At 39.4% G+C, this 17,660-nt stretch overlaps 1 protein-coding gene across 1 annotated transcript in view; it reads left to right on the top strand.

Annotated features, from left to right (window-relative positions):
- Positions 1-14,014, top strand: part of LOC129773376 (uncharacterized) — a 36,371-nt gene extending 22,357 nt beyond the window's left edge. Inside the window, exon 3 of the mRNA XM_055776974.1 lies at positions 13,909-14,014. Coding sequence (XP_055632949.1) covers positions 13,909-14,014 — 106 coding nt within the window. The remainder of the gene's footprint in view (positions 1-13,908) is intronic.
- Positions 14,015-17,660: the final 3,646 nt, after the last annotated feature.

The following is a 17,660-nucleotide window of genomic DNA, read 5'->3' as shown; positions in this document are numbered from 1 at the left end:
GGAAATTCAGCTCATCGGCTGAAGAAAGCCATGTTTCACAGAGAGAAAATACATCACAGTTAGAGCTGTGAACTAAAAATTTAAACTGATCTAGTTTAGGAATGATGCTTCTGCAATTCCACTGTATTACAGTGGTGAAATCCTTGACCTCTTGCACTGAATCAGGCATCGAGGGAAATGAACGCTGCCAAAAAACCACATTTTTCTTTCAAAAATGTTCCCACAATCGGAAGCAAACATAATACTATGCTTTTAAGAGGGTCGTTTATATTTAAAGCATTTAAAATGTTGTCCACCAGGTCAGAAAGCGCAAGCAAGCCAGATTGTGGCTGTTGCCTCGACTGCGAAAAAGGAGCAGACGTGTTGGGTGCTGCTCCGGGAAGTGCTGAGGACCCCTGGTGCGTAGAAGAACCACTTAAACCAGGAGGTACTTGCTTCGGTCTATTCTCAGCACGTTCGATTCGAGTTTTCATTCCAACTTGGGAAGTTTCGGTTTTCTTTATGGGGAGTGATGGAAAAGAAGTAATTTTTCTTTTCCTAATGGCACCCTGTGATGTACCGGAACTTACTGCATTGGGAGCGTCAGCAACAGGCTCGTCGTTCTGCAGAATGGAGTAGGGATTGTCCTGAGTCGTTGGAACGGGACTCTTAAGCATTTCTGCATAAGTCCGCTTGGAACGTTCTTTTAAGGAACGCTTGATTTTTTCCCCTCGTTATTTGTACACCGGGCATTGAATAATATCATGAGGAGTCCCGCCGCAATGAAGACACTTGTGCTCTTTCGCGCAAGGATTCTCATCATGGCTCTCTCCACAATCTGCGCAACGTTTTTTGTTGCAACAATAGGCGGCCGTGTGACCGAGTTGCATACATTTGTTGCATTTCATTACCCGGGGTACAAACAACCGAACAGGTAAACGAAGTGCCCCTATTGCAACGTAATTTGGAAGGGCGGAACCCTCAAATGTCACACGAAAAGAGTTTGTCCGATTGAGAACTCTTTTGTCATTTTTAAGTGACACAGGTTTCAGTCGATCGCATGCAAGAATCTTCACACTTTTAAGTGAAGAGTTCTTGAAGCGACCGACACCATCGAGTATCTCTTTTCGAGTCAAACCCTTTTCGTTTATTACACCGTCTATTTCAACGTTGCAACAGGGTACGTATATGTGATACTCGATCGCAAAGAGGTCACAGCGCGTTATTTCATTCGCTTGGGTTCTGCTGGAGACGACAACTCGTAATTTGTCTGGCCCCATCCGAGTAATCTCGGTAACTTCGGAAAATTTCTGTGTCAACTCTTTTGAGATGCGAATGACGTTAAGAGGTTTGAATTTTCGTCTAAAGTATACGATAAATGGGCCTTTGGCGCCATCAGGGTATTCTTTTAGACGAAAATCCTGCTTCTCGTCTTTTTCCTCATCTTCAGAGTTTTCTATCTCGTAAACAGAATTTTCCTCCTCATCTTCTGTTTCATCCTCCTGCTCTTCATGAGGAGGTTCATTATCTGATATATTCTTTGGCGTGGATGGGGGATCCTCCCCGCCCTCTGCCATATTAATAAAAACGAAGAAGTAGACAACTGTTCGATATGAACAGAATATAATAATTTCGAAAATATAAATTGGTAAAAGAAATTATATTTCTATATTAGTTATTGTTGAAAATTTTATTTATTTCAATTTTTGTTATTATGTGTAATTTGAAAATGAAAAAAGTTCCAATAAAAGTTCAACGGTGATGTAAGAAATGAACACCCCTAATGCCAACGCTTGCCGATATGATAAACACAAAGTTGAACAGTGGTATAAATCGAGCATAGAAGCTATACAGAATGATGGAAGAGGTAAGAGGAACATAAACTTCTACTTGCCCCGCTGCTGTGTAGCGTGTGTGATGATGTGACTTGCTGCCAGATTGTCTCGATAGCGCACCACTTTTTATGAGCTTCACTCGCTCGCAGCGCACCAGATGAAAAAATACACACTAGAAACGGATGTAAAAAAACACCTGTATCGGATTAAATATAGGTTCGATCGATCTGCTTGCGAGTTGTCGAAGCAATGAAAAGTTTTGTTGTCCATTGTTCAGATCATTTCTTCTGCTGCTATTCCAACCTAAAATTCTTGTCGCTTTTCAAATAAGCTTCATATTTAATAGCATTGGGCATTGAAACAGCGTAAGATTCCTCGCATATATTAGTGAGAATGATCAAATAAAAATCTTTCAGCTCGTCATGTAGCATCGTGAATTCAGGTTTTGCAGCCTGGAACAAGTGATTCAATCTATTGGTCTAGGACAAAACATACGTCGCATCGTCCGACGCGAACTCTTTCAGACGATCCATGGAAGGAATTTCGTCCTTATGAAACTGATCAATGATTGCATTGCAAATGCTTTTATGATCAGCCGCACCTGGCGATACTGCGGCGTAAAAGTCGACATGTACCTCAATGTTCCTTTGTTCAAATGCAAGAAATTTCACAAATTGAAAAAATCTGTACCATCTGTACTTTTTGACAGAACCGGAAAACCCAAAAATTACATGTGAAATGCTGTTCTCCAGATACAAAAGAATGTTATTTCTTCATCGGATTTAGACTGGTGATGAAAAGTGGATTTATTTCGAGAATCCTGAGTGTCAAAAATGTTGGGTAAGTCCAGGGGAACCATCAACATCGATTCCGACAACAAATTATCAATTAGTATCGAGCAAAAAATAGTGGGTTATATCTATGATATAACCGCCAGGTTCACGTGGAACTACCCTAGCTTAGCAATCATTCGTTTGTATTGATTAAATTCTTGATTGAATGAAACAGTTTCCAAATTCAATTGAGTTCAATATATTTGCTCTGTGAGTGAAAAAAATGAACAAATGCCGTGTAAAGTCAATTCATTTATTGTGATTGATTGTTCTTCGTTACAAGTAAATTTAATGACGGACCTTTTACGTTTGGTATGATGACTAGAACAAAATATATGTACGGAAGAATTATCAAACGTTTGATGAACCAGCCTAAAGCTGAAAATCTTTCCAATAAAGACAAAAAAAAAATTATCAAACGATTATTTTATTTTACATTTCCCTCTGAAGTTTACATCCCAAAAGTGTACATACTTCTCGAATCTCGAATTTGCTTGAAACTGGGAAGTTCATTCGCTTCTAGTGTCTGCACGATTTTCCCAGGTTCCTAAGTTTAGAAGATCATGTTAGGACAGACATATTCCACTCTGCACAAAGGCAAGCGAGGACAAAAGTACTCGCAGTTTGCATTTATTTGCAGAGCCGATTTCCCCAGAAACCTCGGTTTTGAAGTCTGTGTTAGGGAAACACATTTCAATCGGAACAAAAATACCCCCGATTTGTATGAATTTGCAATGCCGATTTCCCCTAGGCTGCTTGGTTTTGATGGCTGTGTTAGGGAAACCGTAAATCGGGCCAATCAAAACGATGCAGTTAGGGCGTTTAGATAACGCCTAATATTTTACAGTTATTCAATTGTTTATCTAATGAAAAAAAAACATTTTGTTAGTTGCGATAGATGCGTAGAAATATTCCCTATCAAGTGATGCAAACATCTCTCCTATCCAGTACGAAATGTTCGAGCTATAAGCATTCGAAATCTTTCATTTTTTCTTGCATGTTCTGTGTTTAGGTTTTCATTTTACCCTCCATATATTCCGGTTAGACGTAGTCCCACGTCAAAAAAAAAAAAAAGAAAGAAAAATTGTTGCATTTTGTTGCGCGATGAAATTCTATCATACATTGTGAAACCGGTCAAGGAAACGATTGAGTCATTCGGTTCGGGATTTTTTTCACATGCGGTCTACTCACCAGGCTTGGCTACCTCCGATTACCTACATATTTGCATCGATGGCACACGCACTTGCTGAGCAGCGCTTCCAATTTCCCGAAAATGTTGGAAAAAGGCACGACGAATGGTTTGCACTTGGGTCCAGTATTGCTGTCCTGAGGTACCCCTATATTTATGGAACACAATGTGCTTTTGGCATTGTTTACTGCAACATATTGCAGCCTAACAGCTAAGTAGCTGCGCGCTAAATCATTACCTACACCTCGGATTCCGTAAGTGTTCAGCTTATTCAATAGTATATTATGATCGATTGTGTCAAAGGCTTTTTTAAGTCAAAAAAGAGTGCGCCAACCATCATCTTCAATATCATCACTACCACTAATGATTCCGTCTACAAGCTCAGTAACTGCTGTTGTTGTACTACAGCCTCACCTGAAACCGTACTGAAATTTATAGAATACTTTATTTATATCGAGGAATTCGCACAATCTGTTCACAAGCATTCTTTCAAAAATCTTGTTGAATACAGAAAGCGTAGAAATCGGTCGATAGTTGCATGGATTCCAAGATTCACCGGGTTTGAAGACTGGTACAACTTTGGTCACCTTGGGACAAATCGGATAACTACTTGTGGTCAGTATTCTATTGAATATGTCTGAGCAGATCTTAGCGAAAGCCGACGAGTTCTCTTTTATCAAATTTACCGGAACGTTGTCAGGACCGCAAGTATTTTTTACTATTCAGTTTATTAATTATAATTAAAACTTCATTTGGTGTTGATGTGTACAGAAATATCGAGTTTTGGACATATCGAGAATAGATCTGCGGCGTGTGGTTGTTATTTCTGGGTATTTTGTTTGATAATTCCTGTCCAATTCTCGAAAAATATTTATTAAAAATTTCGCACGCTTCCCATCGTTAGAAAATTTCGCGCCATTGTGAGTCAGGGTAATTTCTGATTTCTGTGTAGAGCGTCCTAGCAATTGATTAATTGTCTTTCACATTTTGGATTGACTTGAGTAGTTCAACACTTGTTGGAGATATACTGTCTTACATCTTTGTTTTTCAGAGACAACCCTGCTTGTTATGTGTGTTAACATCTCTTTCAGGTGCGAGTCATTAGGTCGAGTCTTTACCTTTTTCAGAATTTTACTCTTCATTTTCATCAATTTTCAAAGGTCAAAAGACATCCAAGGACAGTATTTTGCTTTGATTTTGATCTCAACAGAAATAGTCTTAGAGCATTGATATAGCATTGAGCTGTACGTTGGTATAATCGACGCTCTCTCCGTAAATAACCGTGTTCAAGAAATTGTTGAAACAGGCGTTAAGACTCCTATGATCTACGATAGTTTTAGTATAGATTTTTTATAAGGGTATTATCAACGAATGATCACTCAAGTCTGAAAAAACCGTGTCGTTACGAAGATATGGTACATCGTCAAGTCTACACACAACATGGTTTGAAATATTGTTGCTTACTGTACGTGTTACATAAGTATTCGAACACACGAATCCCAGTGATTGTAGGAGACTCATGTACCGACACACAATGTTATTTGACAGATTCACAGTAACATTTATATCACCAACAACGAAAAGGGGTCTACATTTTGAAGCAGTTAGTTTATTTTCTAGAATGTCATGGAATGGGTTGAAGTCAAAAGAAGGAGGACGGTAGACACTTAAGGTTGGGATTGACCATTTATAGTCAGCTCGATGTGTATAGAATGAATCCATTCATAGTCTGATTGTGAATGATTCTATTTCTTATTGAACTTTTTATAAAAAAAACAGCCAAACCTCCAGCGGAAACCTCACGACACGAAAAAACTGCGTTATACCCAACAATGTTATAAATCGAACAGTATTCAGCTTTCAGCCATGTCTCACCAATTACAATTACATCTATGGACACATTACACTGGTTAAGAAACAGCTTGATATTGTCAAATTTTGATAAGTCATTTATTCCTCGTAGATTCCATTGGAGAATTCTCAGGTGTTTACCGTTAAGAGTACTCAATCCAACGTTAAAGTCATTAATATCGTCATGATAGTAATTCATAGCTTTAATATTAGTCATTGAAATATAGGACGTCAAGTAAAATTAATGATGTTATATTTTGTGGTGAATTTTAGAGGGCTTTGGTGTTATGATCATACCTTTTCCTCTTGACAACTTGCTATAGCTGTAGTTATTTGCTTCACCTCAGATCTGAAGTTAAGCAATTCAGTCAATTATGTTATTGACTGTAGATTTCAGTTCATTCGTGAGAGTTTCAATCAGCGTTTACTTGTTAGCGGACATCTCTACTATACGTTGATAAATTTTCTCACAGTCAGGAGTGCCGGAAAACGGCTAGTCACGAATACGATGACAAGCATTGCCAATAATATTTCTACATTTTAAATGGAAACTAGAGAAACAGTACAAGCAGGTGAGTATCTTCATAGGGTCATTTTCTTTACGTTCTGTAACGCCCGAGCGGTCTGGGGCACTTTTCTTTTTTGTTCTATCGAGAGAAACAACTGTTCTCGATGTTCAACTATCAACTGTTTTATTTTTTCTCTCTAATCCTCGATCCCTCTGTGAGGATGTACAGAACTCTAAAAACGTTAGAACTAACTTACTGGCTACCTGCTATGTGTAGGGAATTTTCCACTTGCACAGTATGGAAAATTTCATCGTTCCTGTTGGAAAATCCTTGGTTGGATACTCCCCTATCTTCAGTAGGAATCGTTCTTATTGTAAATACTTATTCATATTGAAATTGTCTGAGATGTTCTACTCGTGGGAGAGGGTCACTGCATCTCCCCCTACTCAATGAGTTTTAGGGGAAACTAGAAGAGTTTCCTCTAAAATTGGTCTGTGAGGTTATTTTTATATATAACTGATTGTATATTAAAGGGTGTGTCACATCAAATTGCATCATAGAAAAAACGCTGTAGAAATTTAATTTTTAGGAATTATATCTTCAGCTTTCGCTTATAATCAGATAAGAGTGTATAGATCACGTTGGCCATGCTTCACTGTCAATTTGGAGTAAATTTGGAAAAATGTCGTCGCACGAAAAAGAGCGTCGTGAATTAATCCTGTGCACTCATTTCGAGAATCCGGAGTTGTCACATCGGGACATCGGTAAGATGCTGGAAATCGTCCAATCCACGGTCAGCAAAGTACTAAAACGATACTTCGAGAACCTAACCATCGACCGGAAGGTGAAGAACGGCAAAAATGGATGCTCCGTCAGTGAAAAAGATTACAAGCGCGTAGTTAAGCAGTTTAGACGTGATCCGAGAAGTTCGGTCCGGGATGTCGCCAATAAGCTGAATTTGTCAAGTTCATTCGTCCAGCGGACCAAGCAGCGGGAGGGCCTGCGTACATACAAGGTTCAGAAGGCTCCTAACCGCGAAGAAAGGCAAAACATGGTGGGGAAGACGCGAGCCCGGAAGCTGTACACCGAAATGCTGACGAAGCCGCATTGTCTGGTAATGGACGACGAAACCTACGGCAAAGCGGACTTTCGTCAGCTGCCGGGCCTGTTGTTCTTCTCCGCAGAGGACAAATTCAGCGTTCCGGAGGAGATTCGCAAGCAGAAACTATCCAAGTTTGCCAAAAAGTACATGGTGTGGCAAGCGATCTGCTCTTGTGGAAAGCGGAGCGCCCCCTTCGTGAAGACCGGCACGGTAAACGGGCAGGTTTACCTTAAGGAGTGCCTACAGAAGCGCTTACTACCACTATTGAAGCAGCACGAGGGCCCGACCATCTTCTGGCCGGATCTCGCTTCGTGCCACTATACTTAAGGACGTGTTGGAGTGGTACGAAGCCAACGGGGTCACCTTCGTGCCAAAGGAAATGAACCCGCCCAACGCGCCGGAGCTTCGCCCAATAGAGAAATACTGGGCGATTATGAAGCAAGCCCTCCAGAAGAACCCAAAAGTTTTCAAATCGGAGGCGGACTTCAAGAGAAAATGGATTTCTGTTAAAAAAAAAACTACAACCTGACGTTTTACAGAACCTTATGGACGGGGTAAAGAGGAAGGTGCAAGCATACGGGCTTGGGCTCGAAGTATGAATAAAAAGAAAATGCCAAAAGTTGTTTAATAGTTTTTATTTTACTGTCTAAAATTTTCAAAAGGATCGGTCTACTGGGCGAATTTCTACAGCGTTTTTTCCGTGATGCAATTTGATGTGACACACCCTTTATTTCAATTTTTGTGTGTTCTTCATTTGCTATGATATCTGTATTTATTTATCTCAACTCCCTCAATTCTGAAATTCCAAATGAAAAATAAAATTATCATATCTCTATAAATTTTCCCAAACCGTCTTATCGATCAACATTGTAGAGCCTTCAAGCTACATCGAAAATAATTCCTCGCATACCCGCACAATTATTAATATCCCCTTGTTTATTCTTTCATTTATTCTTTTATATATTAGAAGAGTGTGTATTGCTCTTCCATTAATTTTACTCGCATTTATTAATTTTCTTTGCATTTTTATATTTTTATCTCATTTATATATTTGATCATGTAATTTTATCCCACATTTTCAGTTATTCCTGAACTTTCAAGTAAGTTCAATACATGCATGCCCTTACAGGAAAGAATTCCCGGTTTTCCAGCCCTTCGATCCATTCAAAAGCTATGATTGCGATTGATGGACACATTCTTGTTAAATTGGCTGTAGGCATATATGGCTGAATCTATCACTTTTTCTAAAAATCCCACTTTAAAGTGTGTTTGTGAAATTTGAAATCAAACCTGTTTAAATTATCGATAAGTACATTCCCCCATCTTTCCCTGTTCATACAATTGAAGTATGGGAGATATGATTGTGTTTTTAAAACAGAATAAACAGTTCTTACAGAATTGAATATCCCTAGTTTTTTTCCTCGCATCTGCTGAATGTATCGTTTCAAATGCATCAGCGATTTCTCGTATTTTTTTAATAGTATACTTTTATCATTTTTGACGTAGAACTACGTCTTTCATTAAGGGTGTCAAATCAGAAAACAGGTCACGTTTTTATGAAATAAAGTTAACGTTAATAACTATTTTTTCCGCGAACGGATTTTGGTGATTTACATAGTAAGCGAATCGGAAATTACCTAAGATTTGTTTAATATGCTATACATTATAATCTCCAGGTTTATTAATGGTTAAAATACATGAAAACTTTAAGTGTTTCTATTTTCCCATACATTCGTTCTGTCCATTTGAGTGCTTTCCCGAACAGAGATATCAATAACGAGCAACTTATCGACGACCAACGGAGGGGAAATCGTAGGATTTAAAGTCTCCGTGAACAAAGGAAAAGAAGAAGAATGAAGGGGAATACTTGCCTAGAGTATAAACAGTGGATCTCGCTGAGGCAAACTTTCATTCGACATCGGACTGTTGAGTAATCCAGTTCACTTTGCTTTCGCTGCGCTTCGATCTAAGATTGGACCCCATCAGTGGTAATCCAACTTGGAAATCTTCGTTTGATTTTTCGGTTCGTTTTTCGCGTTATTCGTATCATGTGTTCTTCTTTCCGCGTCATAAATTGGACGCTTCGCGTAGTGTGCGATGAGCAAGAAGAAGAGGAAGGCAGGCTCGTGCCCTGCAGAAAACGAACGCATTGCCAGGGGCAATAAAATTTCGAGGTAGGCGTCATCTATTGATGCACGCGGTGTTGGTGCAGTGAAAAGCGCTCGCACTGAACCGAGCCTTCGCAAATGTGACACCGCACCGAACAACAGCTAAGTATGTAAACGCCCAGGCAGCAACCAAAATCAAGCTCCCCCCGCTGGTGGTGAAGGCGGTCGCTCTTGACAAAGTCATCAGCGAAATCGCATCGATGGGTGTTACAGCAGAGAACAAGCTGTGTGGCATAATTCAGCCTTTTTCCAAGCTGTTAACATTGTTTGTTTTCCGTCATCATAAGGGCTTCTTTGGTGCCTTTGAGAATGCACTAATGCATTAAACTGACGTTTTGTCGAAGCAGGCGTTGAGCGCCAACAAAATATTTGGGGAATACCAAGCATCTTGAATGTCTTACTGGAATGTTATAAGTTATTTGGGTTCGCGTGCCAATCGCAAAACTGCCTTCAACTAGGATTGCATTTGCGCTAATATTGATAATAATGAAGCATTGCTACTGTTTACGAGGTTGTTATTAACAAAAAGAGCTTATTTCGCTTGTTTAGTCACCAAGTAAGTAAATGTCGTTCTGGAATTTTGTATGTGATTAGATTTCGCTTGCCAGTAGCAAAACCTCCTCCTAAAGTTGACAGCTGCGCTTCCCTCGAGCATGAGAAAGTAATGCAACTTTTTTCGAGGCCAGTAATATTAACATAAGCGTCAACAATGCGGTCGTATCTTGGACACAACCTCCTATAATTTTATATATATTTTTTTTTTATAAAATTGTTTAACTATCTTAATTAGGTGCCACTTAGCTTTATTAACGTTTTCCTCCAACCAGAATCCTGCTAGAAGTTCGCCTTCTCATAATACTGGCATCATGATAGCGCACCTTTTTTGAATACATCACTGCCAGTTTGATGGCTTCCATTTTAAGTTATTGCACTTGATCAACAGTTTTGCGTTGAGAGGAACCGTCTCTTCCACAGCATTGCCTTCCGTCACATGTTTCGTCTTATTCATTCTGGCTGTTGAGATTAGGCACTGTTGTAATATTTTTGTACCGTTTCGTTTAATCCAAACTGTTTTGATAGTTTCTATTCAAACGTTTTTTCACTTGGTGGGATAACCACTTCGATTCAGATTTTGGTTTTCTGGTTTTGCTTCCATACACTTCAGAAGATCCAATGTCACTTGATCTGCTGTCAATTACGATCACTAATTTTTTAACTTTTGTTCCACAATGTTTCTGATACTTTTATTTTCATTGATTATATTTTTGTTTCGATTTTCGATTCGAATTTTCTTCTCACACTTTCGATTGAAATTGTTCCCTCACAAAAACAAAAGAACCTTCTTGATTCGAAGAATAAAATGCGCCGCGTACACTGAAATTGGTTGTCGATAACGCACTCGCGCTAGCATCCAAATAATCACTAAATGGGTGGGCTGCTGTCCCCACTTGGACAGCATCCCAACGCTGTCACCAAATGTAGCGCCCGAGCGGTCTGGGGCACTTTTCTTTTTTATTCTATCGAGAGAAACAACTGTTCTTCTCGATGTTCAACTATCAACTGTTTTATTTTTTCTCTCTAATCCTCGATCCCTCTGTGAGGATGTACAGAACTCTAAAAACGTTAGAACTAACTTACCGGCTACCTGCTATTTTACACTTGCACAGTATGGAAAATTCCATCGTTCCTGTTGGAAAATCCTTGGTTGGATTCTCCCCTATCATCAGTAGGAATCTTCCTTATTGTAAATACTTATTCGTATTGAAATTGTCTGAGATGTTCTATTCGTGGGAGAGGGTCACTGCAGTTCGCAGACAACACAAATAATCTCGCTGTCCATATTCAAGGTAAGTCGCGACAACACTAGCCATATAAATTGTTGAATAATAAATAAAGTCAATGATGTCAAATAATAATAATGTTACGGAATAAAGGTCATATCAATATAAAACTATTAAAATAAAACAAGAACAAGACGAAACACAAAAAAAAACAAATTTGAAAAGCAAGTGCACGTATGTGATTTTAGTCACTTATGGGATCAAGCACGCAGCGATGTGATTCACAATGTAAATAAACAGTACCTACTCTGCGCTACAAAAAAGCAATACACCGGGTTTTTTATGAGCAGTAAACTTTTGTCTAATTAAATGTGAAGAGTTCCCTTCAGTTGAATCAATGAAGCTATATTATAAGTTTAAAAATTTATGGTGGGACAGTTCTGTCTAGAATATCAACATGGGACAATTGAACTTGATGTTGTTTTTTGAAATACTGTGAACAAACAATAAGTTTTATTGTATTACCAAACTAGCGTTGGCAGAAAACATGCCATCTTTGGCAGAAGAGATGCCATTTCCTGGTCATGAGAGTCAAATGCGCAAATAATGAGCTATTTTGAAGCTTAAAAATGGTTTGTATGTATGCGAGCAGACATCTCTTTCTGTTTTCTTTTCTCTTTTCATTTGGGATTGTACAAAAAAAAAGTCCATGCGACGTCAATGGGGATCGAACCAAGGCCGGCTGGAATGCGAAGTTACTTTACACGACCACGCTATCCATACAGCTGCCAGCGCTATTATAATGACGCGTGATAACATTACACCTCATCATAAAATGAAGTTTTCTATGCCGATAAAGAAGAACATGAACGAGAATATATCCTTCTCTTTCTGGGCCGTGTATTTGACAAACCATAAGAAATGCTTTCATTTAAATGTGTCTCCTGTTTCGCTCCTTCATATTGGCTCTAGCACATATATTATACAAATGATATTCATGTATTGGGGAGTAGAACATTTAATGTTATCTTTCAGCTCATTTAATGTAATAAATCGGGATGCTAGAAAATGTGCTAAAAATTAACTTTGGGTGTAGAATATCAACATGGGACGATTGAGCTTGGTGTTGTTTTTTGAAAGCTGAAAACAAACAATAACTTTTTTGTGTGTTTTTTCTGTAGATTAGGCACAAAAACATCGTGTAATGAAGAAAAGGGAAAATTAAAAAAAAACATGGGACAACTAATGTCTGCTTCATTTAATATTGGAACAAATTCTTTTGCTCATTGTGGCGCTCCTAGTGGACGGATTGGAAACTTTTTTCACCCACGTGTCGGGAAATTCATTACCTTTCACCATGTATTTATGTCATAACACCAAACGATAGCATTTTGTAAACAACCGCCATGGAAGCCGAACGGAGAGATAAAATTGTGCACAGTTTTCTTGAAAATCCATTGTTGTCGGCATCTAAGCTAGCTAAACAGCTTAAAATGCCCAGAAATACCGTATGGCGTGTAATCAAGCAGTACAAGGAAACATTGACGACGGCTCGGAAGCCGCATTCGAAGCGTCGGAGTGGAACTGTCGACCGGAAACTGCGTGGGAAAGTCATCAAGGCCGTCAAGAGGAATCCCAATCTTTCAGACCGCGATTTGGCCAATAAGTTCCAGGCCGCTCACAGTAATGTTTTGGCCGGACCTCGCAAGCTGCCATTACAGCAAAACGGTTATGGAATGGTACGCAACGAACGGGGTCAGCGTAATACCGAAGGACCTCAACCCCCCAAACTGCCCCCAGTTCCGGCCGATAGAGAAATACTGGGCAATCACGAAGCGGAGGCTTAAGGCAAAGGGAAAACTTGTTAGGAACATGACTCAAATGAAGAACTGGTGGAATCAAATCGCCAAAACGGTGGACGAATACGATTTGTTCGACAAACTACCGTTCTCCATTCTCGAGCTCAGATTCGAATTTTTTCAAACATTTGAGATACGCCAACGAACTGACACCAAGTCGATAAATTTTCCCACGATCGGGCTCCGTAGAAGAATTAATTCCTTTACTTAATGATCTGCATAAGCTCTCAAAACAATCGAGGAGATATTTAATTTTCCATATCATCACAAAACCTCTACCCAAGCTTTTGCCTTCTTGGCCACTCAAAGAAGAGTTCAGGACAACTTGTTAGAATGTAAAATCCCCCTCCCGAGTTACCGCCCCTCACGCCACAGTCTTTCTGAACGTTGAACGAACGCGGAGTGATGTCGAGCCTTGGAAACAAGCATTGTCCACTTTGCCATTATTTACATCCCTGGAGATGGTGCTGGAGACGATGAGGCGATGGTCTATTGAAACGTGAAACGCCAGAAGAATGACACCAAATGATGCTTGTTCAAATGGGTATGCAAATGAGTTTAAATTAATTAAAAGCTGTGTTAAAACCGACGCCCATTAATTTCCAGCATGGCGTCCATTTTGTTCGGTTGGGTGCCACTTGAGGTGAGGTATGGCAGTGTAATAGTGGGAATTGCAGATTTTTTCTCTAATGCAAAGCACTGCTGTCATATCTAAAACGATATGATTCTATCACATGCATCCGAAACACTTTCTCCTAAAATCATTGAATGATTTTTCATTTTTGTTGAACTCCAACTGCAGCGTGGTTCTGGATGATAAAGGCAAAGATTTTTTCGAAAACAACAAACTGGATATTGATTACGGTGCTCCTGAATGGGATACACTCAACTTCCCACTTAAGCGGTAGACATGTGTAAAGTAAAAAACAGGAAGTGGGTTATATCTATGGTATAACCGCAAGGGTGACGTAGGACTATCGTTGATTTAGAGATCATTTGTTTGAAGTTGAATCTAAATCCATTCTGAATGAATGAATAAATGAATATTTGGGGGACTTCGTAAACAAGAGCGTTACGTTGGAGGCACAAGGTTTTATGCATTCAATATAGGATACGAAAAACTTTGTTCTGAAGAATAATCTTCAGAAGCTTTCCTGCTAACTGTACTTGATTGACAAATCACAAACCCAAATGTATTATATGGATATTTTATGGATAGAAAACATTAAAATAAACTATTTCGCTTGAATGTAATTTTCAATTCCAAGGGGAACTGGCAGATTATTTTCAGTAACGATTAGATATTTCCACATTTTCCTCGATACTGGAAGCTCGCCAGTGGTTAATGCTAATTCGATAACCATCTGTTAATAGCACTTGATTGAAACATATTTGGTCACAGTGTTACATGGATAGAAAACATTAAAATAAACTCTTTCACATGAATGTATTTTTAAATTCCCAGAGGAACTGGCAGATTATTTTCAGTAATGATTAGATATTTCCATATTTTCCTCGATACTGGAAGCCCACTTGTGGTTAATACTAATTCGATAACCACCTGTTAATAGCACTTGATTGAAACATATTTGGTCACAGTGTTACATGGATAGAAAACATTAAAATAAACTCTTTCACATGAATGTATTTTTAAATTCCCAGAGGAACTGGCAGATTATTTTCAGTAATGATTAGATATTTCCACATTTTCCTCGATACTGGAAGCCCACCAGTGGTTTATGCTAACTCGATAACCACCTGTTAATAGCACTTGATTGAAACATATTTGGTCACAGTGTTACATGGATAGAAAACATTCAAATAAACTCTTTCACATGAATGTATTTTTAAATTCCTAGAGGAACTGGCAGATTATTTTCCGGATCTTTCTCGATGCTGAATGGCATCCAAACGGAAAAAAATTCCGTGCGTGTATGTGTATGTGTAGCGGCTGCTTCGATGGTCACCTTCTCTTCTCCTGAAGGATCGGCTTCTCTGTGCTACCTCACAGTTTCAAACAAACTGCTCGCGTTTCAGGGCAGATCTCGATCCTTCGCCGTCCAGCATCCTCAGCAACGATGTTGTCTTGTCGAATATCGCTTAAGTATGCTTTTTGTGCGTGATTGAATCGAGAGAAGGCGTGGTTTACGATGACAATTTGGAAGGCAAACTAGAGGGGAATGAACTCTCTGAGCTCGGAACTTTCGGCGACTGAGCAATAATCGATTGCGGGCGCATACAATATTGAATACGGAAATATCCTACTGATGAGGAAGAATAATCTTCAGAAGCTATCCTGTTAATTGCGATTGATTGAAAAATCACAAAACCAAATGTATTTGGATGGAAAACATTCAAATAAACTCTTTCACATGAATGTATTTTTAAATTCCCAGAGGAACTGGCAGATTATTTTCAGTAATGATTAGATATTTCCACATTTTCCTCGAATACTGGAAGTTCACCAGTGGTTAATGCTAATTTGATAACCATCTGTTAATAGCACTTGCTTGAAACATATTTGGTCACAATGTTACATGGATAGAAAACATTCAAATAAACTCTTTCACATGAATGTATTTTTAAATTCCCAGAGGAACTGGCAGATTATTTTCCAGCAATGATTAGATCTTTCCGGAACTTTCTCGATGCTGAATGGCATCCAAACGGAAAGAATTCTGCGCGTGTATGTGTCGATCCTTCGCCGTTCACCTCTTTCAGCACGTAGGCAACGATGTTGTCTTGTCGATGTCATCACGAAAAATAAATGTGTCTCACCACCAGAATATCGCTTAAGTATGCTTTTTGTGTGTGATTGAATCGAGAGAAGGTGTGGTTTACGATGGCAATTTGGAAGGCATACTAGAGGGGAATGAACTCTCTGAGCTCGAAACTTTCGGCGACTGAGCAATAATCGATTGCTTATGCATACAATATTGGATACGGAAATATCCTACTGATGAAGAAGAATAATCTTCAGAAGCTTTCCTGCTAATTACACTTGGTTGAAAAATTACAAAATCAAACGTATTTGATCGCTGTGTTATATGGTTAGAAAACATTCAAATAAACTCTTTCACATGAATGTATTTTTAAATTCCCAGAGGAACTGGCAGATTATTTTCCAGAAATGGTTAGATCTTTCCGGAACTCTCTCGATGCTGAATGGAAAGCCAAACTGAAAGAATTCCGTGTATGTGTGTGTAGCGATGTCTTCCCGGGGAACCGTTTGTGGCATCACTCTCCTCCTGATGGATTCCCTTCTGGCCTAGGGTGCACAAACAGGTGACACCGTTCATCCGCGCTTTCATGATAAACGAAGAGCTTCACCACAACAGCGACAACATGCTCCCATCGCTGTTCAATTAGAACTGAGTGGATTTCCGAGCGGCACTCGCTTATATACCGATTGGTGATTTCAATAGCTTGTTTTGAAAGCAATTTTAAGGTTATTGAAACAAGTTTTTGGATCAAAAAGTAACAAGTATAGAACGCGTAGACATTTTATCTTTCGAATGAAATGTTTATCATACCATTTCGTTCAGTTGTTTAAAAGCTATTAACGCTCAAAATCTCGGTCTCCGGCGTAACGCTTTCGTTTTCGAAACTTTGATTTTACACCCCGGTATAGAAATGAAAGACGTAGTCCTACGTCAAAATAAAACTCGCATTCACGGTACTGCACGAAGGGAAAGTAACGCTCCTATCGGAATTTTATAACTTCCGCCAGAGAAAAATTTTTCCGCCACGTCGTAAATATTTGATGGAAACGCTTGTTCGACACAAGGTTGTTACTCTCTGCGGCAGCGGACCAGCAATACTCCCTCCTGAAACATGGCATTAACATATAATCGCACAGAGAACCCTACTTTTGCAGTTTACAATTTGCGAACACCAGACACCAGATGGAGCGTGCAGCGAAATAGAACGCAACTATGTTGGATCCGCCAGCGTCGAAGCCAAGGATTGATGTTTATTATGTTCGCCCGCTACCCCCGTGGGATATTTACGAGCCGCAAAGGTAGGATCTGTTGCTCTGCCTATACATACAAAGGAATCAATTTACGCCCACTCATTGTGTGGTGCGAGCTCCGTGCAAAATCATAAACATGAATTATTACATGTGTTCATGCGAATGTTGAAACCCGTGATTGCGTACGTCACGCTCATCCCGTTACTTCGAATAAGTCACGTCTTTATCTTTAATTTCACTTATAACCACCCCACATGCCCCACATGCTCGTGATGCATCAGCTTGAAATGTGTAAAATTGTTAACAACGGAACCGCTCTCAGCGCGAATCATTTAACCCGTTCGCCCACGCTCATTTGGGTAGGTGTGGGTGGGTGGTTATAAGTGTGTACGTGTACGTTACCTTTTCCTCGGGAGACTCCCACCAGATTGCAACTGAAACCACATCTACAATTTAGTCCGGAAGTAAACGAGCCAAACACTAACGGCAAACCACAACGGCATTGAACTTTAAAAAGCAATTACAAGTTTGTTTTAGCGCTCCCGACCGGGGACAATTCACCCCTTCGACTTTAGCAGTTT

Source organism: Toxorhynchites rutilus, chromosome 3 (assembly GCF_029784135.1).
Source record: "Toxorhynchites rutilus septentrionalis strain SRP chromosome 3, ASM2978413v1, whole genome shotgun sequence".
Taxonomy (NCBI): domain Eukaryota; kingdom Metazoa; phylum Arthropoda; class Insecta; order Diptera; family Culicidae; genus Toxorhynchites; species Toxorhynchites rutilus.
This window is presented reverse-complemented; position numbering and strand designations above follow the sequence as displayed.